General features: G+C 36.5%; 1 protein-coding gene across 1 annotated transcript in view; it reads left to right on the top strand.

Annotated features, from left to right (window-relative positions):
- GS1 (Haloacid dehalogenase-like hydrolase (HAD) superfamily protein) overlaps positions 1–27684 on the top strand; it is an 80780-nt gene that overhangs the window by 44294 nt on the left and 8802 nt on the right. Inside the window, exons 2-5 of the mRNA XM_089799371.1 lie at positions 10033–10257; positions 10793–10853; positions 10955–11102; positions 11249–11328. Of these exons, the coding sequence (XP_089655497.1) occupies positions 10033–10257; positions 10793–10853; positions 10955–11102; positions 11249–11328 (514 nt within the window). The remainder of the gene's footprint in view (positions 1–10032; positions 10258–10792; positions 10854–10954; positions 11103–11248; positions 11329–27684) is intronic.

Genomic DNA, 27684 nt, shown 5'->3' on the forward strand with positions numbered 1-27684 from the left:
AAAATTACCCAACCTAGGGCAAAAATCGCAGCCTCTTGAAAAAATCAGAATTTTATCTTCCACAAATTTCGCCAAGCAAGAAGAGTGCAGATCTGCTCTTGCAAAATCACCAACACCTTGAGAAGGAGAAGTGAGAAGTGAGGAAGAAATGGGAGAGAGGCCTCCTCTTATACCCAACTTTCTTCTTGGACCCTGGGAGAGAGAAAAACAAATAATTAATGCAAAATTATGACCCACAATTAAATACTTAACCAAAATTAATTTTGCCATGATGAAAATAAACTTTCTAAATTGCCAGTTAGTTCTAAATTGCAAAAAGAAAATTAAATAATGCCTTGAGGGTGTTAAATATTTCCATTTAATGGGGGTTTAGTAATTAATACGTCATTAAATATGGATTTTGGCTAACCAAAAGCCATTTTTTCAATATTAAATTACCAATTTCATTAAAGGCAAAAAGTTTTCAAGGCAACTTTAATCTATTAAAACCAATTTTTTTGCAATTTCTCTCCAAATCGATTTAGCTAAGCAATTTTAATTTTTTAACACAAAATTATTTCTCTAGAGCCTAAAATCGATTTTGCAATTTTATTTCACCATCACAAAAATTAATCCTTTTCACCAAAAATAATCAAGATTTTCCAAAAGACCAAATTTAACAAAATTTTCATTTTTTGAAAATTATCCAAATTTATACAAGTATATCCAAATTTTCAAAAGAAAATGTCTAAGTGCAAAATTTACAATTTTATCCTGCCAAGTTGGAATTAACTTTGAAATTAGTTCGGCCTAAGGATAGAATTGGTGGCTCTGGAAAATCAAGTTGAAACTGGGTACAAGTAAATCTAACCCTCTCCTACATTTGTCCTGAAGGTGCCAAGGCGTGAAATCTTCAAATTTGAAACCTCTGGACCGAAAATTGCTAAGGCAATCGAAAAAAAAGGGGGTCCCCAAAATTTTGGGGTGATGGTGTGAAAACCTCACAACACGTCCCTTGGTCCTACTTTTTGACATACCTGAATTTTGATTGAACTCTTAAACCTCCCCAAACTATACAGGTGCATTTTATTCAAGATGCTTACTTTGTTGCTACCTTCACATTTAGTCTCCTAATTTTCATTTGGACAAAAGGTGGGGAAATTCTTCTACCACAATTTGAGAAATTGCATGGCTGTTAATGGAACAGGATCTTTATTGAAAGCTGATCAAAGTAAACAGAAGTTTTTATTTTTACTGTCAACATCCTGTATTTATTGGGGAATTGTGATACTGTTCAAATACTGAATTTGCCTTACAATTCCTCTGATAGAACCAATTGTTGTTTTGGTTGTATTTCTTCAAAGGCTCCAACTAAAGACAAAACATTAGTCCACAAGGTCCACAGAATGTGCCCATCTTGGTTTATTTGTCTACCTTGTACAACTCAATAGTCTCCAAGGGTTCTCCAATGTTATTATGCCATCCAAAATCTTATCTAATTTTCGGGACACGGTGTATATTAGTTTAGAAAACATCAAAAAATATATAAGTAATTGTCATATTTTAATGAGAGATTTGGCTTTGCTTGTTTTTTCTGTTTATGGAATCCATACAGATATCGCAATCTTTTTTTAATGGTATTTTGCTAAGTTACCGGTACTTCCCCTTTTGCCTTCACATACGGGTACAGTACGTATTGGAATCAGATACGTCCAAAATACCCCGTGGAATCAAATAGGGTTTGATTTATACTTATTTGCAATGAATTTGAATGTTTATTGGATGACGTGGCAATTTGATTGGTTACATGGTAGTTTGACTTAGACTTTTAGGGATGGCATTTGATTTTTCTTTGTTTTTAATGGGTTTTTACCAGGGTAAAAACCCTAAAGTGAACGGAGAACAAACATCTGCCGCACAGAACGAAACAAAAGTTTGTAGAACAAACATCTGCCGTGCTCGACGTTTTACTGGGACAACGACGGAGACGACTGCTACAGGAAATCGACAGCAGTGGCAACTGGGACGACGACAGGAGACCTGCAACAGGGACGACAGAAGCTTGTGAGCGGGAGTCGACTGGCGCCAAAGCTTTGTGTTCGGCTTAAGCCTTAAGCTATATCCATGTATGCTTATTTTATTTTTTAAAATTTTTATTTAAAGTTATAAACTTTTAAATATTATGTATAGTTTATTATAAGTTTATAATATTAATATATTATTGGCTTTTTTCATATGTTTATGTTTATTTTAATTTTTTAAAAATTTATTTGAAGTTATAAACTTTTAAAGTTTTAAATACTAAGTTACCGATATAGGTACCGGCACGGATAGAGATATGTGGGTACGACAATTTTTTGAGAAGTGGGTTTGGGTATGTTTGAATACGTCTGTACGAATAACACACACACACACACACACACACATATATATATGCATTGTACAACTTGAAAAGTAGAAACAAAACTAAAAACATATAAAAATCATAAATATATATTATATATCTGTGCATGTATACAGGCTTACATCTTGAAAAGTAGAAACAAAACTGCCATAAATATTGCAGTAGCACATTTATAAAGATTTCATATAAGTCTAGTCTCATATCAATTTGTCAAAAATTGAATGTTATGATAGATATATATGATTATATCCATATCAAATTTATTGTGCATTGGTTAAATAGTAAACTGTCAAAATATAACAATTAGACTGATTAGTAATCAACATCATATGGGTCGTCAAGAAAATGAAGATCAGTGGAACCACATGCAGCCCCAGTTTCACTTCCACAGCTAGAAGCACGTTGGCTATTTGCCTCCACAGAGGGTAAAGATGGTGCGTTAACTGAAAAATCCAAATATGTTCTCTCAGGATCTACATCCCACAACATTGTGCCCCCTTCCTTGTACTGATTTTGTTTATAAGTAAGAAGGCGCAAGTTGGAATGCACATAAACCAATTCTTCTGCCTTACTTGCTGCCAATTGATTGTGTTTCACTGAGTGAACAAAGGAGTATGTACTCCAATTTCTCTTAGTTGAAGAAGAAGTAGCAACCTATTGAAAATTTGTCACAATGTTAGAGAGTTGCAACTATAAAAATAACTTTATTTTTGACATTAACAGACTAACAGTGTTGGAGAGTTGGAACAAAAATTAAGAAACATACCTGTGATAGAAGTTTGATTGCAAGAGTTTGAAGGTGTGGTGATATATGGCCATTAAGGTACCACCAAGCATGAGCATCCTTTGTGTACTTGTCACGGATAGCAGCAACACTTTGACCGCTAGAGGATACAAAATCAACAAACTCAGTTGTAACTAAATCCTCCATTGCATGACCACGAAAGAGTTTACTGAGTGCTGTCCTACATTCATCGCTTACTTCTCCATCTCTGTATGGTGGTACCCTTGTTGGCTGAGAAAGAATTTCATCACTATAAAATTTTGGAGTGAATGCAAATGCAAGAAGATGTAATGGGGTGGTCATTTTGTTCCACTGTTCAACACAAATTGACTTAACTTCTTTGAAGAGAGTTTCTTCAAGATCTTTCTCTTTTTTATTGATGACGTCTCTCATTAACTCAATCATTTGAGTTAATGCCATCGTATACCATTCCCAAACATGGGTGATCCATGTCAGCAAAATGGATCATGCTCATGATGGGCTCGGTGAAACTAAGAAGATATTCCACTCTTTCCCACCACGTGTCTTCTAGGATCATTTTCTTTACATTTGTTGCCCTTTCTGTATTGGATTGCCTCCATTGAATCCAACCTTGACCAATAACCATGCCATCAAGTGCCTCTCGCACCAACACAAGTCGCCTCAAAACAATTGTGTTTGATGCAAATCGAGTCTCAGCAACCTATTCAAGAATTAAAAATCAAAATTAAAATATGATGAAATCATTATCAAATTTAAAAAGTAAATTCATATTAGTAGTGAAATGTAAAATTGAAAATTTGAAGCGTTTCAATTACCTTCAGCAATTCCAACTGTGAAAATGATCTAAAAATGGCTTGTGACATGTTATGGTTTGTGATGAACATCTGAATCTCTTCAGCCTCAACATAGATTTGTTTGATCCAATCTATTTTCCTACCCAACTTTTGTAGCATTAGGTTGAGAGAGTGGACAACACAATGTGTCCAATAGAGGTGATCAAAACGTCTCTCAATCAACAAACTTGCAGCTCGACAATTCTTTGCATTGTCTATAATAACGTGGACAACATTTTCAGGACCCACATCTTGGATGCATTGTATAAGGATATCAACAATAAATTGTGCATCCTTCACCTGTCCCTCACAATCCACAACGTTTAGAAATATTGCCCCTTTGGGGCAAACTGCAATCACATTTATCAATGGCCGATTTTTGGTACTCTTCCACCTATCAAAAATAATTGACACCCCTTTTTGTTTCCATGAATTTCTAATGGGAGCCAATGCATTGTTTATGTTTTTGACCTCACTTGCTAGTAAGGTGGCGCGTACCTTCTTATAACCTGGCCCTATCCACCCTTGCGGAGCCTCATTTGCTTTTCTCAACATATCCTGCCAATATGGTGAGCGTATATCATTGAATGCCAAACCGTTTGCATAGATGCATCTTCCAACAGCTTCATCTACAATCTCCCTAGCATCATTTTGGAATGCTTTCTCCAATGGCCCCTTCTCTTCTCAGTAACAAGTTCTTCTTCAATTCTGCCCAAGAACGGGTGGTTCTCTACTATGATATTAGGAAAGTCACTATGAGATGGAGAAGGTGGGGGCCTTGAACTACTTCCTTTTCGTTTCAACAAAGGATGGTTTGTGGCACGTCCAACTCTTGCATCTGCTTCCTCTTGCTCTTGAATGAATCCTACTATTTGTTGAGGTGGCAATCCTTTTTGCATCCGTTCCTTAACATGCTTTGATACCCATTTGGGGAATGGCACATAAATGGGCTTTCACACGGCTATAGGAGCTAGTTTTCTCCACATGGCATAAATTGCATTCCCAAACAAATGTTCTACCTCCTTTTACTTGGCTTTTTATCTCGACATATTTCCATAATGGTGAATTTGGATCGATCTTGAATTTGGGTCGAGCAGTAGAAGAAGTTGACATTGTCTTTTCTACAAGAGCCAATAAGTTAAAAATAAAAAATGTTATTAAATAATTAAATAATAGTAAATACAATATTAAATATAAAAATAAACAAATTCAATTTTTATATGAAAATTGAAAAACAAAATAATAAATATATATTAACATTATAACAAATATTTATAATTACAATTTATAACAAATATTATAATTTATTAGATAAATATTAAATTAATAAACAATAAAATGAAAAATACATTATTAACATTTATTATTTAATACTCTAGACATTATATAATATAATATTTATTCAATATTGAAATAATATTTAAATATTGCCTAACATTAAAAAATTACAATTTAAAATTTAAATATTATATAATATATACAATTTTAAAAAAAGTTAAAAAACCTTTTATATTAATATTATATTAAAGTTATAAACTATATATAGTATTTAAACTAAGTTACCGATACTTCCCCTTTTGCCTTCACATACGGGTACGGTATGTATCGAAATCATATGCGTCCAAAATACCCTGTGGAATCGAACAGGGTTTGATTTATACTTATTTGCAATGAATCCGAATGTTTTTTGGATGACGTGGTGATTTGATTGGTTACGTGGCAGTTTGACTTAGATTTTTAGGGTTGACTTTTGATTTTTGTTTGTTTTTAAAGCGTTTTTACTAGGGTAAAAACCCTAAAGTGAACGGAGAACAAACATCCGTCGTGTAGAACGAAACGAAAGTTTGTAGAACAAACATCTGCCGCGCTTGACGTTTTACTGGGACAACGACGGGAGATGACTGCAATAGGAAATCGATAGCAGCGGTAACTGGGACGATGCCGGGAGACCTGCAACAAGGACAACGGAAGCCTGTGAGCGAGAGTTGACTGGTGCCAAAGCTCTATGTTCGGCTTAAGCCTTAAGGTATATCCGTGTATGTTTATTTTAATTTATTTTAAGTTATAAACTTTTAAACTTTTAAATATTATGTATAGTTTATTGCAAGTTTATAATCTTAATATAGTATTGGGTTTTTTCATATGTTTATGTTTATTTTAACTTTTTTAAAATTTATTTGAAGTTATAAACTTTTAAAGTTTTAAATACTATATATAGTTTATAACTTTAATATATTATTGATATAAAAGGTTTTTAAAGTTTTTTAAAAATTGTATATATTATATAATATTTAAATTTTAAATTGTAATTTTTTAATGTTAGGCAATATTTAAATATTGAATAAATATTATATTATATAATGTCTAGAGTATTAAATAATAAATGTTAATAATGTATTTTTTAATTTTATTGTTTATTAATTTAATATTTATATAATAAATTATACTATTTGTTATAAATTGTAATCATAGATATTTGTTATAATGTTAGTATATATTTATTATTTTGTTTTTTAATGTTCAAATAGAAATTGAATTTGTTTATTTTTATATTTAATATTGTATTTACTATTATTTAATAACATTTTTTATTTTTAACTTGTTGGCTCTTGTAGACAAGAAATGTCAACTTCTACTGCTCGAACCAAATTCAAAACCGATCCCAATTCACCATTATGGAAATATGTCACGATAAAAAGCCAAGTAAAAGGAGGTGGAACATTTGTTTGGGAATGCAATTTATGCCATGTGGAGAAAGCTAGCTCCTATAACCGTGTGAAAGCTCATTCATGTGCCATTCCCCAAATGGGTATCAAAGCATGTGAAGGACCAGAGGCAAAAGGATTGCCACCTCAACAAATAGCAAGATTCATTCAAGAGCAAGAGGAAGCAGATGCAAGAGTCGGACGTGCCACAAACCATCCTTTGTTGAAATGAAAAAGAAGTAGTTCAAGGCCCCCACCTTCTCCATCTCATAGTGACTTTCTTGATATCATAGTAGAGAACCACCTGTTCTTGGGTAGAATTGAAGAAGAACCTATTATTGAGAAGAGAAGTAAGGGGCCATTGGAGAGAGCATTCTAGAATGATGCTAGGGAGATTGCAGATGAAGTTGTTGGAAGATGCATCTATGCAAATGGTTTGGCATTCAATGTTGTACGCTCACCATATTGGCAGGATATGTTGAGAAAAGCAAATGAGGCTCCGCAAGGGTGGATAGGGCCAGGTTATGAGAAGGTACGCACCACCTTACTAGCAAGTGAGGTCAAAAACATAAACAATGCATTGGCTTCCATTAGAAATTCATGGAAACAAACAAGGGTGTCAATTATTTTTGATAGGTGGAAGGATACCACAAATCGGCCATTGATAAATGTGATTGCAGTGTGCCCCAAAGGGGCAATGTTTCTAAAGGCTATGGATTGTGAGGGACAGGTGAAGGATGCACAATTTATTGCTGATATCCTTATACAATGCATCCAAGATGTGGGTCCTGAAAATGTTGTCCAAGTTATTATAGACAATGCAAAGAATTGTCGAGCTGCAGGTTTGTTGATTGAGAGACATTTTGATCACATCTATTGGATACCTTGTGCTGTCCACTCTCTCAACCTAATGCTACAAAAGTTGGGTAGGAAAATAGATTGGATCAAACAAATCTATGTTGAGGCTGAAGAGATTCAGATGTTCATCACAAACCATAACATGTCACAAGCCATTTTTAGATCATTTTCACAATTGGAATTGCTGAAGGTAATTGGAACACTTCAAATTTTCAATTCTACACTTCACTCCTAATATGAATTTACTTTTTAAATTTGATAATGATTTCATCATATTTTAATTTTGATTTTTAATTCTTGAATAGGTTGCTGAAACTCGATTTGCATCAAACACAATTGTCTTGAGGCGACTTGTGTTGGTGCGAGAGGCACTTGCTGGCATGGTTATTGGTCAAGGTTGGATTCAATGGAGGCAATCCAATACAGAAAGGGCAACAAATGTAAAGAAAATGATCCTAGAAGACACGTGGTGGGAAAGAGTGGAATATCTTCTTAGTTTCACTGAGCCCATCATGAGCATGATCCGTTTTGCTGACATGGATCGCCCATGTTTGGGAATGGTATACGATGGCATTAACTCAATGATTGAGTTAATTGAGAGACGTCATCAATAAAAAAGAGAAAGATCCTGAAGAAACTTTCTTCAAAGAAGTTAAGACAATTTGTGTTGAACGATGGAACAAAATAACCACCCCATTACACCTTCTTGCATTTGCATTGACTCCAAAATTTTATAATGATGAAATTCTTTCTTAGCCAACAAGGTTACCACCATATAGAGATGGAGAAGTGATGGATGTAGGACAGTACTCAGTAAACTCTTTCGTGATCATGCAATGGAGGATTTAGTTACAACTGAGTTTGTTGATTTTGTATCCTCTAGTGGTCAAAGTGTTGTTGCTATCCGTGACAAGTACATGAAGGATGCTCATGCTTGGTGGTAGCTTAATGCCATACATCACCACACCTTCAAACTCTTGCAATCAAACTTCTATCACAGTTATGTTTCTTAATTTTTGTTCCAACTCTCTAACATTGTTAGTCTGTTAATGTCAGAAATAAAGTTATTTTTATAGTTGCAACTCTCTAACATTGTGACAAATTTTCAATAGGTTGCTACTTCTTCTTCAACTGAGAGAAATTGGAGTACATACTCCTTTATTCACTCAATGAAACACAATCGATTGGTAACAAGTAAGGCAGAAGAATTGTTTTATGTGCATTCTAACTTGCGCCTTCTTACTTATAAACAAAATCAGTACAAGGAAGGGGGCACAATGTTGTGGGATGTAGATCCTGAGAGAACAGATTTGAATTTTTCAGTTAACGCATGATCTTTACCCTCTGTGGAGGCAAATAGCCAACGTGCTTCTAGCTGTGGAAGTGAAATCGGGGCTGCATGTGGTTCCACTGATCTTCATTTTCGTGACGACCCATATGATGCTTATTACTAATCAGTCTAATTGTAATATTTTGACAGTTTACTATTTAACCAATGCACAATGAATTCGATATGGATATAATCATATATGATATATCTATCATAACATTCAATTTTTGACAAATTGATATGAAACTAGACTTATAGGAAATCATTATAAATGTGCTACTGCAATATTTATGGCAGTTTTGTTTCTACTTTTCAAGCTATAAGCCTGTATACATGCACAGATATATAATATATATTTATGATTTTTATATGCTTTTAGTTTTGTTTCTACTTTTCAAGTTGTACAAATGCATATGTGTATATATATATATATATATATTCATGATTTTTATATGTTATTTGTATAGACGTATCCAGATGTACCCAAACCCATTTCCCAAAAAATTGTCGTACCCACGTATTTGTATCCATGCCCATACCCATACCGGTAACTTAGGTATTTTGAAAAGGTAGTTTTATTTCAGAGTTGCCAGAAACTCCTCTGTCCCTGCTTGGGTGCATGTATTCTTGTATCCAATTTGGAAACACATCCGATACTGCCCGGATGCACGTCGACTAGCGTACCCATGTTTGCCTAAAAAAACTTGATTTTCCAACTGTGCTAAATACTATGGGATTTGATTTTTTTAAAGATTTGATGTAAATCTTCCCAAATTTAATTTATGTAGCATTTGTGTCAATCAAGTTTTAAATTAATTTATAAATATTTATGTGTCAATTGTTTTTTGGAGTAATGATAATCTCCTATAGTAACTTAGAAAGCTGTTTTAAATATATGTATGTGTTATTTATTAATGTCGTGTCCAGCTGTATCCATATTGCGGGTCTCAAAAAGTGGCCATATCCGTTCCCAATATCGTATCTGTATTTGTATCCGTATCTGTATCCATGCAACTTGTTTTATTTTGCTTCATGATTCAATTTCTTTTACAGTGAATGGTGCAAATTGTATCAAGAATTGTAAGCAATGAAATATTTTTTCAATAATCTCATTTGAGAAAATAATAGAATTAAGTTGATGTGCCTTTTCATTTCAGATACAGAAAAGTTTTATACGGTTGTCCAGGAAAATATTCTTGCGGGATATGGAAAACAGTTTGATTGGTCTTTGAAATCAAAATTAATCGGCAGAAAAGCATTAGAATCTGCACAGATATTTGTGAAGGAGACTGGGCTTGAAGATGTTCTTACGCCTGAGGAATTTATCAGGAGAAGAGAGGAAATGCTAGACAGCTTGTTTCCAGAAAGTGGGTTTATGCCAGGTACAAATCTCAGTTTCTATGATGCTGAAATACAAATAATTAAAGCAGTGACATCTGTTAGAAAGTTGTTCATAATCAGAAGCAAGGAAACCAAACTTCCAATTTTTAGCTATTTGTGGAGTCTTTGAAGCAAACTGTCATAGTTTGTATGGTGTGAATGGATGCTTCATGCAGTTTTGGAAATGTACATGAAATTTCAGCAGGAATACAAAAATGCTAATTTGTTCTGAGAAATAGATTTCCCTAGATATCTGAAAAATAAAGAAAGTATGGACAATTCAGTTTCTGCCTAGATATTATAAGCAAATATGATAAATTTTTTTAAATTTCCCTTGAAAATTGAATCATATATGTGGACTGTAAGTCTTCCAGTATGTGTTCTGTAGAAGTGGCTTTAGAGCAAGTTCTTTTCTGTATTTTTATTTGTGGGACTTCAATAAAATACACACACACACACACACACAAACACACACACAGGGTTACTATGCTTTTCACAACAGATCTCATGTTCTGACCGATGGGTCCTTTGTCTCAGGAGCGGAGCGTTTAGTACGACATCTACATGCACATGGAGTACCCATGGCTGTTGCAACAAGGTTGGAAAGAGAATGATACTGTTTCTGAATATGGAAAAAATTAAAACCCATTTTTAGTTTCCAACTCTTGCATAAAAGAGCTTCATTTCATTTTTGTACAGCTCTCATAGACGACATTATGAGTTGAAGACAACAAAACACAAAGAACTTTTTTCATTGATGCATCATATAGTTGTGGGTGATGATCTGGAAATTAAACAGGGGAAACCATCTCCTGACATCTTTGTTGTGGCAGCAAAAAGATTTGAGGTGACGAGATCTTTTTCTATTTTTTTAAATTTTTAAATTTGATTTTGACATGGGTTTAGATTTTTTTTTCTCTCTTCATGTTCTTTTTCATAATTGCTTTGATGGACTTTACATCCTTTTGTCAAAATTTTTTAATGTTTGTCTAGGATCCTTCCCTCCAAGTAGAGAATGTTTTGGTTTTGGAAGATGCTCCATCAGGTGTAGCTGCAGCTAGAAATGCTGGCATGTAAGTATTGTTTAATGTTGATTGGTTTTGGAGAGTAAAGAGTTGTACGTTTAAAAGTCAATAATGCCTTTAATTTCTACTTTTTACATGAGTGATGCATGCTATGCCATTGAGACCTGCAGGAAAAAACACTTATATCCATAAAATGTTGGGTAAGCTCAACGCTCTGAGGAATTTATCTGCAATATTGCTAAGCTCAAATAATCTATTGTCAAACTTGGATTTTGTATCTAACAAGAGGAACTTGTTCCAAATGATTGTCCCTGTGCGTAAAACAGGACTGCATCTTCTGCAATTGGTTTTAGGCTTTAGTCATAGGCAGAAATAAGGTTTCCTACAGAGTAGATTGGCAACCACATTACTCTTTCCCAATAACATGCTCAATGTCAAAATCATAGGCTTGCAACTTACCCAATTTTGTTTATTGTTCAAATTCTTTTGATCAAGGAAGAATTTCAGATTGTTATAATTTGTTTTCACCAGAAACTTCACAGAAACCAAGTATTACCTGAATTTGGTTATAGTATGCATGATGGCTAAGATCTCCTTGTCATAAATAGAGTTTTTTTTCATCTTCTGGAGTGTCTCGCTTTCAAATGCTATGAGGTATCTATTCTGCGACAAGACTGCCCCAATACCCTCTCTTGAAGCATCACATTTTATTAAAAGGAAATGAGAAATCTAAAATAGCAAAAATAGGGCATGAACTCATTACTTCCTTGAGCTTGTCAAAAGCTCTTTGTGCTGAAGGATTCCTAGAGAAAGCTACTTGCTTTGTCAAATCTGTCAATGGAGTTGCAGACTAAGAAAATCCTTTCATAAATCTTCTATAGTAGCTACAAAGACCCACAAGTCCACTCAAATGTGGCAAATTTCTCAGCCTAGGCCAATCCTATCTCAACTTGATCATTTCCTCTTCCTTGATAACCGCTTGGGCACTAATCTTAAATCCTAAATATAATATTTCAGTCAACCCAGACTTGGATTTGCAGGCCTTGACATGGAATGAATGTTGTACATGTATGCCAAGCACCCCATCCACGTGCCTCAAGTAATCCTCCCATGTTTTACTGAAAATCATGATGTCAACCAACACAAATTTCTTCTGTTGCAAAATAAATACTTGATTCATTCATGATTGAAAAATGACATGTACACTAGTCAACCAAAATGGCATGACCAAGAACTCGAAATTCCATAGTAACATTTGGAAGCAGTTTTGTCACATCTTCCTTTCTAACCCTTATCCGATGATACCTTGACCTGTTGGTGTGTATTTTATGACATAGACATCACAAAATAAAACACCAGGGGTAATCTATCCTATCTTAAACAAAATCCTCTAATGTTCAAAAAGTTCGAACGCTGTGATAACAAAGATGATTCCAAGGTCTCTCCTATATTTCTATTTTTTTTTGTATTTTCTGGGTTTAACACGTACACAGATTTCTAAAACAAAGTGACGAAGAGGAGTGTTTAAGAAGATAATTCTAACCCTAAACTAATCTTGTGAACTAATCCTATGAAATTTGGAGCCAAGGCTGCAAAAGTGGAATGTAAAACCTATCCTTGTTTTGCCAAATTCAACAACTCCAAAGGAATGGTGCAGTCCTTTAAGGTATTATAAGGATTTTCATTTAACAGATATTCACCAACATTTCAACAATGAATACAATAATGGAAGTTAAGTTTTCTATCACTAGTTTAGACTTACTTTGCACAATAGTTGGAAATCATCCAAATATCAAGAAGTATATTAAAATAACCTTCATGTTTCCTTTTAATGCTCACTATTGTATCTTATTATATCTCTGTAAATATTAGAATGTTTCTAATATTTAGTATAGTCTAGAATAGAATGTTTCTATTCTATTCGACTCTCCTCTTTGTATATATAGATCAGTTTGATCTCTGATTAATTTATTCAAATTTTCCGCCATTTACATTTGTAACATGGTATCAGAGCTATTGCTTCAAATGTTTTTTGAATAGTTTATAATTTCTTTCGAAATTATCTGCTCTAAATTTCGGAATTATTTCGGCCATTTTCTCTACAACCCGTCTAGGGTTTCTGTTCTGAGAAATCTGAAATTCATTCTGCAAATCCCGAGTTCACGTTTTTTAAATCATAGGTTTCTTTGGCTCACGTCTGATCTTCTACAAATCGTGGGTTTCTACAGTCGTTTTTTTGCAACTCGCCGTTTTTTTGCAACTCGGCTTTTTGTGTGAGTGAAAACGTGTTCAATCCGCCCTTATCTGCCTGGATCCGTCTATCTCAAATCCGCTTGTTCCAAAATCTGCCTATATCTGCCATTTTTCCTGCAAATCTGACCTTCGAAGCTGCCGACTAGGTTTTTGCTCAAAACCCTAGTTTTTTGACCTCCAAAAAATTTTCTGATCACATATTCTTGGTGGGTTTTTTGAAATCTCAAATGGGTCTTCATTAGATTTTTGTGGGTGCCTTGTTTTTTGTGCCTCGATTTTCGGGCCAGCGGATCCGAATTCTGACAACACTTTATTTCTAGGTTTTTTGAGCTCTTTTCTGGGTACTTCTCCAATTTTTCTGGGTCTTTCATTTTCTCACCTCGAAGTTTGTGCCATTTGAAATATTCACATATTATAAGCATCTGTATCAGCAGCATCAGAAGTCGGACTCAATTAAACAGTACGTCAATGCTACCCAACACTCAGAGCAGAAAGAATCTATCTACCATGCCTTTATGGCCAGCATACCTGCAAATCATGTGAAATCTTCTGCCTGGTACATCGATTCTGGTGCCTCCCGACATTTCACTCATAGGCGTGATTGGTTTGTTGAATTCACTCCCTATTCTGACTCAGTAATCTTTGGAGGCGGTGAAGAATACAATATTGTCGGCAAGGGCAATGTTCAGATTCAGACCGGAGGAAGAAAACTCATGTTTCTCAATGTATGTTATGTTCCTGGCATGAAACATAATCTTCTGTCTGTTAGTCAGATTATAAAGCACTTCCCTCAGTTGGATGTCGTTTTCAGTGGAAATAAGTGTTCGATTATTGATCGTGCTTCTCGCACTACCCTTGCTTCCGGTCTTGAGGATCATGGTATTTATAGGCTTGTAGATTCAGGCGATTCCCTTAAGCATGCCTTCATCGCCGAATCATCCGCTCTCAGCAGTCTCTGGCATCAACGATACGGTCATCTGAACATTCAATATCTAGCACAACTTGCTCGAGATAATTTAGTCCATGGCCTACCTAATATTCAGACCCAGAACCATCGTGTTTGCGGAGCTTGCCAAGCAGGGAAGCAACATAGGACACCATTTAAGAAAGGTGAAACATGGCGGGCATACAGAGTACTCCAGCTAGTCCATGCTGATGTATGTGGTCCTATGAATACTCCTTCTATTACTGGGAACAGGTATTTTTTACTCTTTGTGGATGATTTCAGTCGCAAAATGTGGGTATATTTTCTTAAGCAAAAATCAGATGCCTTTCTTGTATTTCAGCAGTTTAAAGCTCTAGTAGAAAAAGAGTCTGGTTCCTCCATCCGTACTCTTAGGACTGATAATGGGGGGGAATTCTGTTCTTCTGCTTTCTCTGCCTTCTGTACTACTCATGGCATTAGACGTCAGTTCACCACACCTCACACCCCTCAGCAAAATGGTGTTGTAGAGCGTCGAAACCGTACCATCACAGAAATGGCTAGGGCTATGCTAGAACATAGAAATGTTCCCAGAAAATATTGGGCAGAAGCAGTATCCACAGCTGTCTACCTTCTTAACCGATCACCCACCCTTGCAGTTAATCATAAGACTCCTGAGGAAGCCTGGTCTGGTCGCAAACCTAGGATCAACCATTTGAAAGTTTTTGGCTCTCTGGCATATGTATGGATTCCTGATGCCAAACGCACTAAGTTGGATTCCAAAAGCCAGAAACTTATGTTTACAGGATACAGTCACACACATAAGGCCTACAGACTGATTGATGTAAATACTGATCGTTTAATCTTCAGTCGTGATGTTGTGTTTGATGAGGAATTTGGACCATTTCCGCTCTCTGACTCCCCACCACATTCCGAGATTCAGTCTTCAACAATCTCTAACTTAGGTTCTTCTATTTTATATGAGTCATCTGATGCTACTGATACACCACCTCAGTCACTTCCAGATAGTACAACTCCTGCTCCTGCTTCTCCTCCAGCTATTCCGACAGCATCTGATATTAGCTCCTCGACTCTTCGGCCAAAATGGTGGGCTCAAACGCTTAGTGATCTTCGTCTTGATGAACTCATTGAGGGTAGAACCTCCAGAAATAAGAGCCTTCAGCACAACACAGTTAATATAGCTCTTATGGCCAACATCCACAGTATCCCTGAGCCCCAGATATATGCAGAGGCCAAAGGAATTCCAGAATGGGAACAAGCAATGGATTCTGAGCTTCAGAGTCTTCAAAAGAACCACACTTGGGTTCTTTCAGATCTTCCTCCTGGGAAGAAACCCATTAGCTGTAAATGGGTCTATAAGGTCAAGTACCATGCAGATGGTACCTTGGACAAATACAAAGCTAGACTTGTTGCTCGAGGATTCACCCAGCGCGAAGGCATTGATTATGAGGAGACATTTGCACCGACAGCCAAAATGAGCACTATTCGCATTCTTCTTGCAATTGCAGCTCAGTATGGTTGGAAAGTTCATCAGATGGATGTGAAGAGCGCCTTTCTCAATGGTGAATTACAGGAAGAAGTCTACATGACGCAGCCCCCAGGTTTTAAGGTTGCTGGTTCAAAACACAAAGTATGTAGACTCCAGAAGGCCCTCTATGGTCTTAAACAGGCCCCTAGGGCTTGGTACATAAAGATTGATCATTACTTGGTTACTCAAGGATTTCAGCGTAGTCCGTCAGACAATAATCTGTATATTAAACACTCTGGTAATGATATTCTTTTTCTTGTTGTCTATGTGGATGATTTGATCATTACTGGAAATTCAAAACATTTGACTTTAGAAATCAAACAGGATCTATGCAGAACTTTTGATATGACAGATCTCGGATTGCTTCATTATTGTTTAGGTATTGAGGTTTGGCAGACTGACAACATCATTTTTTTGTCTCAGTCCAAGTATGCCAGAAGTTTGCTTGATAGGTTTCGAATGCAGGATTGCAAATCTGCCTCCACTCCTATGGAGACTGGTCTGAAATTGTCCGCACAATCTGTTTCTCCTCCTGTAGATGAAACACTCTTCAGGCAGCTAGTAGGTAGTCTCATCTACCTTACTACTACTAGACCTGATCTCAGTTTTGCAGTCAGCTACATCTCACGGTTCATGACAAACCCCAAGACTGATCATTGGATTGCAGCGAAACGTGTGTTATGCTATGTACATGGTACTTCAGATTATGGTCTTCTTTACACAAGGAGTACTACTTCTCAGCTCAGTGGATTCACTGATTCCGATTGGGCTGGCTCAGTTGATGATAGGAAATCTACTTCTGGCTATGTGTTTAGTATCGGATCTGCAGCAGTTACTTGGACCAGTAAGAAGCAACAGGCACATGCACTCTCCTCTACAGAAGCAGAATATAGAGGAGCTGTCAAGGCAGCTTGTGAAGCAGTTTGGCTCCGGCAGATGCTTGCAGATATGCATATTCCTCAAGTAGGTCCGACTTCTTTGTTTTCAGACAATCAGGGCGTACTCAAACTTGCCAAGAACCCAGTGTTTCATGAACGAACCAAGCACATCGAGCTTCATTGCCATTACATCCGACAATTAGTAGAAGATGGATCTATTCAGTTACGCTATGTTCCTACCTCAGAGCAATCAACAGATATTTTCACTAAACCCCTTGGTCCTGACAAGTTTGTTAAATTCAGGGGATCTATTGGTGTAGTAAATAGATTGAGCATTAAGGGGGGGTATTAAAATAACCTTCATGTTTCCTTTTAATGCTCACTATTGTATCTTATTATATCTCTGTAAATATTAGAATGTTTCTAATATTTAGTATAGTCTAGAATAGAATGTTTCTATTCTATTCGACTCTCCTCTTTGTATATATAGATCAGTTTGATCTCTGATTAATTTATTCAAATTTTCCGCCATTTACATTTGTAACAAAGTATGAACGTATTGATTCCACAATGAACATTCCTGTCAAATCCTTCATTCAATTTAACAACTTGAAAACAAAATCTATTCTTAAGTGAGAAATAAGAAAACCATACAACTTGCAAAAGATATTAAATTTAACAAATTCACCAACAGTTGAAAATGAATTCGCCTAAAAATCATTTTTTGCAACAATTTCTTCGAATCTCCTTTTACAAATGAGAGGAGTGGGGTTTATATAGGAGTTCAAAACAAATGGATCCAGATTAATTTAAGATTGAAAACCAAGACTTAAACAACTATACGCTAATTAGACTAATGAAAAATAAACATGTGTCCCATGGAACCTTCTTCTAGAAGAATGCATGCCTTATCTCTTTCCTTTTCAACAAATTTGATGAACTTCGACAGCACAAGATTGAGCTCATCCATTGTGACACTTGACATCATAGTTCGACAACTTGCCAAAGCCAAAAACTCGTCAAGGCCTAAAAAAAAATATTCGGGGAAAGCTCGACTAGTTTTCAGCAAAAAGCCAGCGACTTAAAAAATTGCTCAAAGTATAATTAGAAATGCATTTGTTTGCAAAATTCAATGAGAAGATAAATCCAATGAGTCAATAAAGGGGAACAAAAAAGAAACAAGCTTAGTCTAGATATATTTAAATACAAAGCGGGTATACAATTGCATTCTCATGAGGAATGCTGATGGCTGGAAGCAAAACAGTAAATAATTTATGTACAACTAAAAGTAAGTACATCATTCCAATTACATCTTCCTTTTCTCAGTTCTTGTAAAAACTAAGGGAGAGGTAGAACTAAAGGGTCTAATCTTAGAAGTCTACACTAGGTATGATTGTGCCTCTTCGCTCAATGTGTCTAACTTAGTTTGTGGCTTGTCCTCAATCCTAGATATAGCTTTGCCTCTAGCTTCTCCTGGCGGTAGCAATGGCTACTCATTCAACTCAATGTCATCCAGCGTGAAACCAAATACACCCCCCTCCTCCATAGCCTGCCTCTCCAAATCATTGATGTCATCCTTTTCAAAAACTCTGCTTCAAACCTGCTGCAATTGTGCTTGAAATCCGACTCAAGTCTACTTCAAATCGATAGAAATCAGTTTGCAAGTGTTTGGAAGACTTAACCCTCTCAGATAAATACTGATGAAGGAATGAGAAATGAAATTGATTTGGGCCATTTTTTGCCTTTAACTGGTGTTATAAAATTATGACCGATTTTTAACAAAAACTCGGCAAGTACTCGAGTTCTTGCTGAAAATTCTGCAAGTTTCTGACGCCAATAAAAGTTGTAGAAAAAAACCTGGCCAGTTTTTGCAACTTGGAGAGTAATCTGCCAGTAGTACATCTATGCTTGGTATTGTATCTATCTTGTACTTGACCACATCCAACTCATCAACATGTGGCAAACAAATCTGTCCAATCTGATCCCTGTTTTTGGAAACTGCCCTCAGTGAATAGGAAGGTGGAATCCTTGCTCAAATGCTGCCCAAGGATGAGACTGGTGAAAGTTAAGAAATTATTTTGGACTTTGGCCTTCAAATTTACAATCTCATATCACTTTCCCTAATTTCATCTGGCTGAAGCAGAATACCATGAGTACTTCATCTTGAATTTCTTTAATTGCTTCTTTTATCTTGATTCTTATCACAATCACCTTTTACCTTTTCTAAGACCTCGGCCTTAACCATTAATGCTCTATACCATTCATGGAAATCATATGCACCTTCAACCTCTAGAAACTATTCATTCAACAACTCCTGTCTAGAAATTCCCCTTAATACTTTTACGCATGGGATTATTTTATTTTGGACGATTTGGAAATCCTCCCATAATTCTGTTATTTCTTGGATACTGTTCAAGAATAAGGAAATCCGATCATATATTGATGACAATTCTTCCACAAATCTGATACCCCTATCAGTGCTGTCCATTATCTACCTCCTTGTTTCCTGAGCTATCTCTTTCACTTCTTCAAGATTCTAAACTGATCCTGTGGAAGAGCTAGAGGTGGAGTGAAGGCCACATCCCTTCTGCTGATGGGATTTATCACGCGTTGAATATATTTTCTCAGCTGCTCATTTTCAATTTTGAGTTTACCTTTCTTTCCTTCCTCTTTCCTCAATCTTTCCTTGATTGTTCTGATTGAATCATCCAGTTCCTTAACTTCCTGTGCTTTGGTGGTTGGACCTATGTTGAAAATTGCTATTTCAGATTCTTTAAGAGTAATGTCTTCCTTTTTCCGTGTTGATCTTTGGCATTGCCACTTGAACTGAAGGGGACTCTGTTTCATTTCTTTCAATCACAGAATATTTCTTAGCCATTTTCATTTCCTTTGTTTGAGTCAATCTAGCTAAGGATTTCTCTGTATCATCCTTTTGTTCAACCTCTACAATCCTTTTACCAATCTGAAATTGTGGACTGTTAAGTGCCATTATCTTCCACATTCACTCCTTAAATTCCTTTGAGTGCTGATATCATTCCCTCTTTGAATCCTCCTCCTACAATATCAATTTCGATAATTTCCAACTCCATTGCTGAGGCAGATGGCTGCTCTTGTACTTCCTGCTGATCTGGTTCAACATTCTGTCCCTCATGAATTGTAGAAGGAACTTCCAATTGTGGTTCATTTCAACAATTGATATTCTTTTTTGATCAATCTCCCTTGTACATGAAGTGCTGGAAGAAGAATGAGCCTGAGCTGTTCTGTTCTCGTGCTGTACCAGTTCTTGATTTGCGGCCTTCTTTCCTCTGGTTCTGAGCAAACTTTCAGCTGTATCTTTTCTTTTCCTAGAATTTCTGCTTTCAAGTCTTTCATCACCAAGGACTGCCTCCTCATGATTGGCAGAATATTCCATGTTACCCATCAAATCCTAACTGAAGTCAACATTCCTTTCTTTCAACCTGTGAATTTTCTGATCTACCCACCAAGTGGTATACTGGGTGAGAGGCCTCATTAATGCTATTAAATCTGCAAGTTTAGAACCAAACTATTTTGTTGGACAAAGATCCTCACTTTCTATATCTTTGTAATGTTGCTGAGTGCATTCTCCATCATCTTCAAGCTGGTCAGCTACAAGGAAAAGTTTAGATGTCTTGATTAAATATACCGATATTCTTGACCACATTCTCCTTATTTTACCATATTCGTCCCGAGTTAGCCCAAGAGTTTTCAGTATCCACTCTGTGCTTGTATTGCTTTCCTTTAAGCATCCCCAGATGGTGACAGGGATCAAAGTTGGCCTGGGACTTGTATAATTGAATTGGATATCACTGTAATATTACGTCCACTTTTTCTGCTGCTTTTGTTGATGGGCACGACTCCAGCATTTTCCCTATAAAAAAGTGGAAAAGAAACTCCAGCTCTTTTCTTGGCTTTCTAAATTTTGTCAAATGTTTCTGATTATTTTATGATTGCAAGCAATATTATCTTGTTGGTAGGATAGACTGGCAGTCTATAAGGACATCCTTCGAATTCCCAGATCCTCAGACAGGTGAACCTAGGGAATTGAATATACCAAGATCCAAACTTGCTTATCAAATCCTTAGATTCCTGTGGTAACCGCTGATGTGTGCTTCATAATTTTCTAGTAATATGCATCAAGAATGCATTATTAACTTGTTTGAAGTGGGACTTCTCCTCTAAATGTTGTTGTGGGTAGCAATCATATACTTCAACTTCATCTTTCCTACTCACCACAACATCTATGCATTCCAGTCCTGGATACTTGTAACATCTTGCCAGCATATAAATGAGGTAGGAACTCATACTGACTGCCTTTCTGTGCTCTAATTCTCTCAGGTGCTCATCCAGATTATCATTGATAATTCTGGCCCAGTTGATCATCTTGACTCCAGTAGTGATTTCCTCAATAAAATTAAACATTCATAGTTCAAATGGAGAAGCTTTATGGCTGTATACTTAAAATAAATGAGACTCTGTTAAGCAAGAAGACGAGAACTCCATACTCTCCTTGAAATTTGTTCCAAAAAGATTCTTAGGCATTTTGCTATGGCGGGCTCTTGGCTTTTCTAACCACTTCTGTTGATAGTTTCTCCACAGGGATCAGTCTGTGCCTGAATGCTTTTGACAGCCCCTGCTTTAATCTTGTACATTGTATAATTATAATCTGGAATACCAAACGCCTCCCTGATTGCCACTTCTATAAGATATGCCAACAGTTTTTCATTGCGTGTTTTGATTTTCCTTTACAAGACATTGTAATTTTTGACAAATTCTACCACCAATTCGTTATGTTTCACTGCTGGTTGAAATCCAGCTGTTTGTACAACTCCGTTCCTTGTCATTTTTTGAGCTATATGCATAGGAATTTGTCCATCAAGTTGATACATTCCGTTCTTGAAATCCACAAGGTCCTCATGACCGAGGTTGGTATCCCACCACCTTCCATTTTGATGATATCTTGGAATCAAACTGTCTCTTTTGTTCTTATACTTCATCCACACTTTCCTTGAAATCCCTCCGAGTTGTCATCTACCTCCTGTAAAAATAAAAGATGTAGAATTTTTGAATACCTGTGAATGTGAAGTACAAATTTTATACCTAGCCTAATTCTGATTCTGATTTCCCTTTGCATTCAACTTCATTTTGAATTTCAAAGGTTGAATTTTGATCAAAATTAGGACTGTGAACATGAAAAAAAGCACAGGTCAAAAATTTGTCCTAATTTTAGAAATTCCATGAAGTTTTTAGATTGAAACTATGGATTTGAGATGAAAACATTTTGAAGTCTCTCATAAGAACTGTCCCTAAGCTGTAATCAGATTATAAACCCTTGATGGGAATAGGCAATTCATCAATAATCACCCTCAAACCTGAGAAAGACCTAAATTTTAGTTGAAAATTCCCTTCTAAAACTTCTGTTTTATCCAGAAACTGTCCTTAAGCAGCCTGATATCTTACTCTGAAAGTATAGAGATATTATCCAGTCAGAGTTGTACTTTATTGTTTGTGAAGTGTGAAATAACAAGCTCTTCTATTAATAAGGATTGAAAAACTACCATGAAGAAAATTGACTGTTTTAGGTTTACTTTTTTGCCCCCTAGATTTATGATTTTTCTCCTTTTTAAAATTAGCCTCTAAAGTCAGCTTCATTCATGAACTTGGACTACTTCCTTAGGGAAGCTTTTTAAGCTTTAAACCTGATTTTATTCCTTGGTTGACTTGAAAAAAACTTGCTTTCTTTTGAGTTTAGATTTTCCATCTCAAACACTTGGTCTTCTTTGGATCAAATTTCTTGAAGTAGCCCCATTTGCTTTTAATGCATTTTTTTTCCATTTTGTCCTCCTTGCCTTCTTGAAGAAGCCTGCTTTATTTCTATTTTAGCATCCTTTTGTTCTCTTCCAGAATTTATCTTCCTTCTACATTTCTCCAAGCCCACCCCCTTTAAAATTTCTTTCAAAACCTTCTTTCTCTGTTTGTGGGCAGACTTGGACATGATTTTGATGAATTTTCTCATGGGCAGACTGATAGTCTGATCTTGGAAATTACTTCTAGAGAGACTCAGACATTGGAATTTGGGATTTTAGAGACTTTACTGACTGCGATCATGAGGCTGTATGAGACTGTTTTGGGCCAATTCAGGACTCTTGAGAGCTTTTCCAATCCGATTCAGATTACCATTGGGGTGGAGTAGGGGTGCCCTCTCTCCCCCACTTTATTTGGAATTTAGATTGACGAGTTGGAGACTTTTCTTAGGGATTCCTCCCTCCCGGGAGACAGTTGTTATTTGTACCAGGTTCTGAACTCTATTGTCCTCTTTGCTGACGATGTGATTCTTTTGGCCTCCTCTCCTGAGGGACTTAAGCAACTTTTTGATGGGCTGGCTTCTTTTTGTGTCTGGCAATAGCTGCTTGTGAACTTGAGCAAGACTGGGGTTATGGTCTTCAACAGTCTGACGACCTCACATCTCCATGTCAACTTTCAGGTTCAAGAGATCGAGATTGTCTCTTCGTATACTTACCTTGTGGTTAAGTTCTCCGGACCTTGCTTCAACTTGAGACCTGCTATTCAGCCCAGGGTTAATAAGGGTATGGGCTCCCTTGCCATGCTGGAGAGACAATGTTTTAGTCATCTCTTTCAGGACACTACTTCCAAATTCTCCCTCTTGGACTCTTTGGTCAGACCATCAATTTTATATGGTTTTGGGGTCTGGGTCCCCTCCCTCCTAGCTTTTGATTGGGACTCGATTGAGAGAGTTCAGATGCTCCTACTCAAACGTATTATTAGATGCCACAGATCCACTCTGCCTAGTGTCATTTTGGTTGGGTTTGGGGCCCATCCTTTCAAACTCGGGGTCATCTTCGATTTGATCTGGTTTATACATTGCCTCCAAGGGTTTGTTGACTCAGTGGATGGTCGCGATAGGTACTCCTACTTGGCGTACTTCTCTTCTGTCTTCTAGGGTCCGTTGTTGGTATGCTCAAGCCACTACTTTATTGGGTTCTATCAGGATTGAGATTGACTGTCTCCCTCCTTATTAGTTCTCTTTGGATGCCCCCGCCCGCCTCCTCCCCTCACGTCAAGAGTTGAATGAGCATGTTAGACTTGACATTTACAAGCAGTACATTATCATGACTTGGAGTAACCCTTCGGGAGGGTTGCTTCCATGGATGGCCTTTTATGCGGAGCACTTCTTGGATATCAGGGATGGGATTATTGTGCGTCCTGTCTACTTAGCCTAATGATGGAGTCATGCCCTCTACAACATGGTTCCTTCCGAGTTGGTTCTCACCGTTCCGAGTTCAGACTAACCACCACATTGACATAGAGAACCAGATTTGTCGTCTTTGCACTTTATTGAGATGGAAATAGAGACCAACTTCATCTTCATTTGTCCCATCTACTATTAGATCAGAGGGATATTTTATTGTCTTTTTAGAGACTGTAGGTCCTTGCTGGCCTTTTTCAGATGCATCGATCAACATTGCTTGGCACTTTACCTTTGCAAGACTACTCAACTTTGTCATTACACTTTGCAGCTGCTCCTCCCCCAAAGCCAGGCTATGGATCAATGTTTCACTGACTTCTCGAAGCGACTGCTCCGTACTCTTGTTCCGAGGCATACCAAATTCAGGAGACCGCACAAGGGGTTCACTAGACAACAACACTCCACCTCTATCAATACTCAGAGATGGCCCAAGATTGGTTGCCCCGGCGCATACCCTTTGGTTATGGATTTCTTTCAGCTGAGGAAGGACTTGTAGTCCTCCCCTCGTTGCTCTCCTTTGCTTCTTGTTTTTCTTTTTATTGGTCACCGTTTGGTGTTCCTATTGTTAATAGTTTCTTTGTTTGTAGCTTTCAGTCCCTTGGACCCTTTCGGTGGTCTCTAGTTGGACATCCATAAATTTATCTTATCTTATCTTCTAAGCTTCTAGCTTTGGGTGGACTTATGTGGGCTTGTGAAAATGCATGCCTTGGGTGAAATTTATCATGAATCAAGGAATTTTCCCATGCCCTAAATATTTTCCTCAAAACCCTAGGCAGACTTGGCTGTGTTATCGATTCTTTCTGTTTTCTATCATAATTTCTCCTAGAATTTCCTTAAGATTTTTCTCAACAAGACCCTAGACGAACCTTAGTAGTTTTGTGGATTTTCTGTGTAGGAGAGAGTGGAGCTTATGCTGAATCAAGGGATTTCCTTAATTTTGATGGCCATCTTCATGTGTTTAAGGAATTGTCTAAATTGTTAACCAATATTATTCAGACTCGAGGCAGGCTTTGCTTGCAAATCAGGAATCTTTGAATGCCTTGATAAGACTTCATTAGGGTTTGAGGAAATTTCTGGAAGTCTGATCACACTTCACCCCCTATTTTTCCTCTCAAAACCCTAGGCGGACTTCACATGAGTTTGTGGATTTTATCTTCAGCTAAGCAAATTTCTGAGTATTCTCATACCTGGGCAGACTTTGTTAGCATGTGGAAATTGATGCCTTCGACGAAATTTATCATGAATCAAGGAATTTTGCGATGCCCTTAATATATTTCTCAAAACCCTAGGTGGACTTGGCTATGTCTTATGGATTTTCTCTCAGAATTTCTGCTAGAATTTCCAACAGAACTTCATCATACTAAGCCAATTTTACAATGTCCTCTTTGATTTTCCTTTCCCAAATTGATTATTTTCCTTGATTTGAGAATTTCTTTTCCTCGTCTCAAATCCTCACAATTTTCATCAAACACTAGGTCATTTCCATTATGGCATAAGAAATCTCATTACTCTTAGACAAATTTCCTCAAATCTTTTCAAAACTTCTTATCCATGGCAGGTTTTATAAGGTCTGTTTACAGATTTTCAAACACTAGAAATTTACCACCCTCAAAGCTAGGTGGACATGATGTGTTTTCCTGGATTTTCCTTTGAATTTCGATCAGAATTCCCAGGTCTCAAAACTTTCTCTCTACTTGTGAGTGGACTTGGACCTGGTTTATGGAATTCCCTTGCTTGACTAAATTTTCCATGGCTGCTTTTATTGGATTTTACTTGGGAAGTTCTATGCCTCAGAATATTTTCAAGTTTTTCTTGCTAGGACGGACTTGATATTGATTTCGGGAATCTTCAATGCCTCAGAACTTTTGCGATACTCCGAACCCTAGGTATTCATTTTTGGAACCCCTTGACACTTGGCCAAATTTCATTCTTCAAACTCTAGACAACTCTTTCTCCATGCGTTCACGATTTCCTTATGTATCCTCAGGGCTGGAGTTGACATTAATAGCATTCAAGGGTTGCATGGGCACATGTACCCACACCCCTAGGACGCGTACCCATGTACCCAAGTACCAAGTACTTAGTGGAGAGCATCATAGCTAAGGACCTTGAATAAGATTTGTGATTTTTGTTTGTGTATTAGCTTGTTGTTTATCAAGTGTAATTCAATATGTAATCATTTTAAATTTTAATACATTACTGATTTAACAGTAAATTTAATCACCGTTCAAGTCAGAAGTTAATCATTTGCAATATGTCATTGTTATATGATTTATGATCTTCTTGTTCATGTTTACATTCTGTTTTCTCTGTTATGCATCGAAATATTTAGCATATATTATTATTACAAACATATTGCAAATCTGAAACTGAAAACAATACATTACATCTGCAAACCTTATCACTATTGTTTAACCATTGTCATGACTCATATTTTCAGGTTTTCTATAAATATAAGTTATAAAATAAAAATAAAAAAATGTACCTAATTACCCCCACCCCATATTTAGAATAATAGTCGTACCCTTATCCATACCCTTACCCATAGTACCCAAGTACCCCTGTCCCCATGCAACCTTGAATTTCAATGCCTTTGATAACTATAAGATCATCTTGACAAATTCTCTGTCCATGTCAGATTTCAGATTTCTCTTCAAATTGATTTCACCTTTGGTTTATAAAACCCTTTCAAGTTGACTGCCCTCTTCTTTCTGTTGAAATATAGCTTCTATCGAAGTAATTTTGAACAGATTAAATCTGATTCTTTGGTTATGCTAGACATACATATATGCCTATATATATGTATATACACATATATATAGACGTATATATCTGCATATGAATTTAGATATCATTAACTTTGAATTATATCGGGCTTCTCATGTTATTAAAGCATTCTCTTTTACCGATTTCACATTGGGTATAATACATTGATTATATGAATAGTATCAGGCAAGGTAAATACTGCCATGGATCTTGATTAATATTGTTTTGTTAAAGGTAATTCAATAGTTGTGTCAACGTAGGGTCATGACCCAATGTGGCCTTTGGCCACATAGAGTCATGCCCCTACGGGGATGCAACTCTTCATTGGATATATATATTGGCATCGGTGGACTTATCATATATCAATTACAAGTCATATATGCAGTCCCAGCAATCTGTTTCTCTTGCAGATTATTATACATTATAATTCAACTAGAAGATTCTCCAAGAACCAAAGCACTGTTCTGAATTGAAGATCTGCAACATACAAATCTGAGAGCAAGTTACATATTTCATTACAGTCTGAAATACAGTTTATTCTATCAGAGATCCTATTGCATTAACACTTTCCTTGGAATTTTCCACACCAATTTCCATTTGTTTTCTTCTTTCCTACTTGTGGATGGACTTGTTGAGGAATTTTCTAACACTAGCTGATCTCGACCTTGCTTTCTAGCTTGGGTGGAGTTCACACCATTTTGTGGATGATTAGATCTCTGATTTCAGAATTCCCTATGCCAGGCCATGCCTT

This window comes from Cupressus sempervirens, chromosome 9 (assembly GCF_028749045.1).
Source record: "Cupressus sempervirens isolate cs-2001-9-10 chromosome 9, ASM2874904v1, whole genome shotgun sequence".
In the NCBI taxonomy this organism is placed as follows: domain Eukaryota; kingdom Viridiplantae; phylum Streptophyta; class Pinopsida; order Cupressales; family Cupressaceae; genus Cupressus; species Cupressus sempervirens.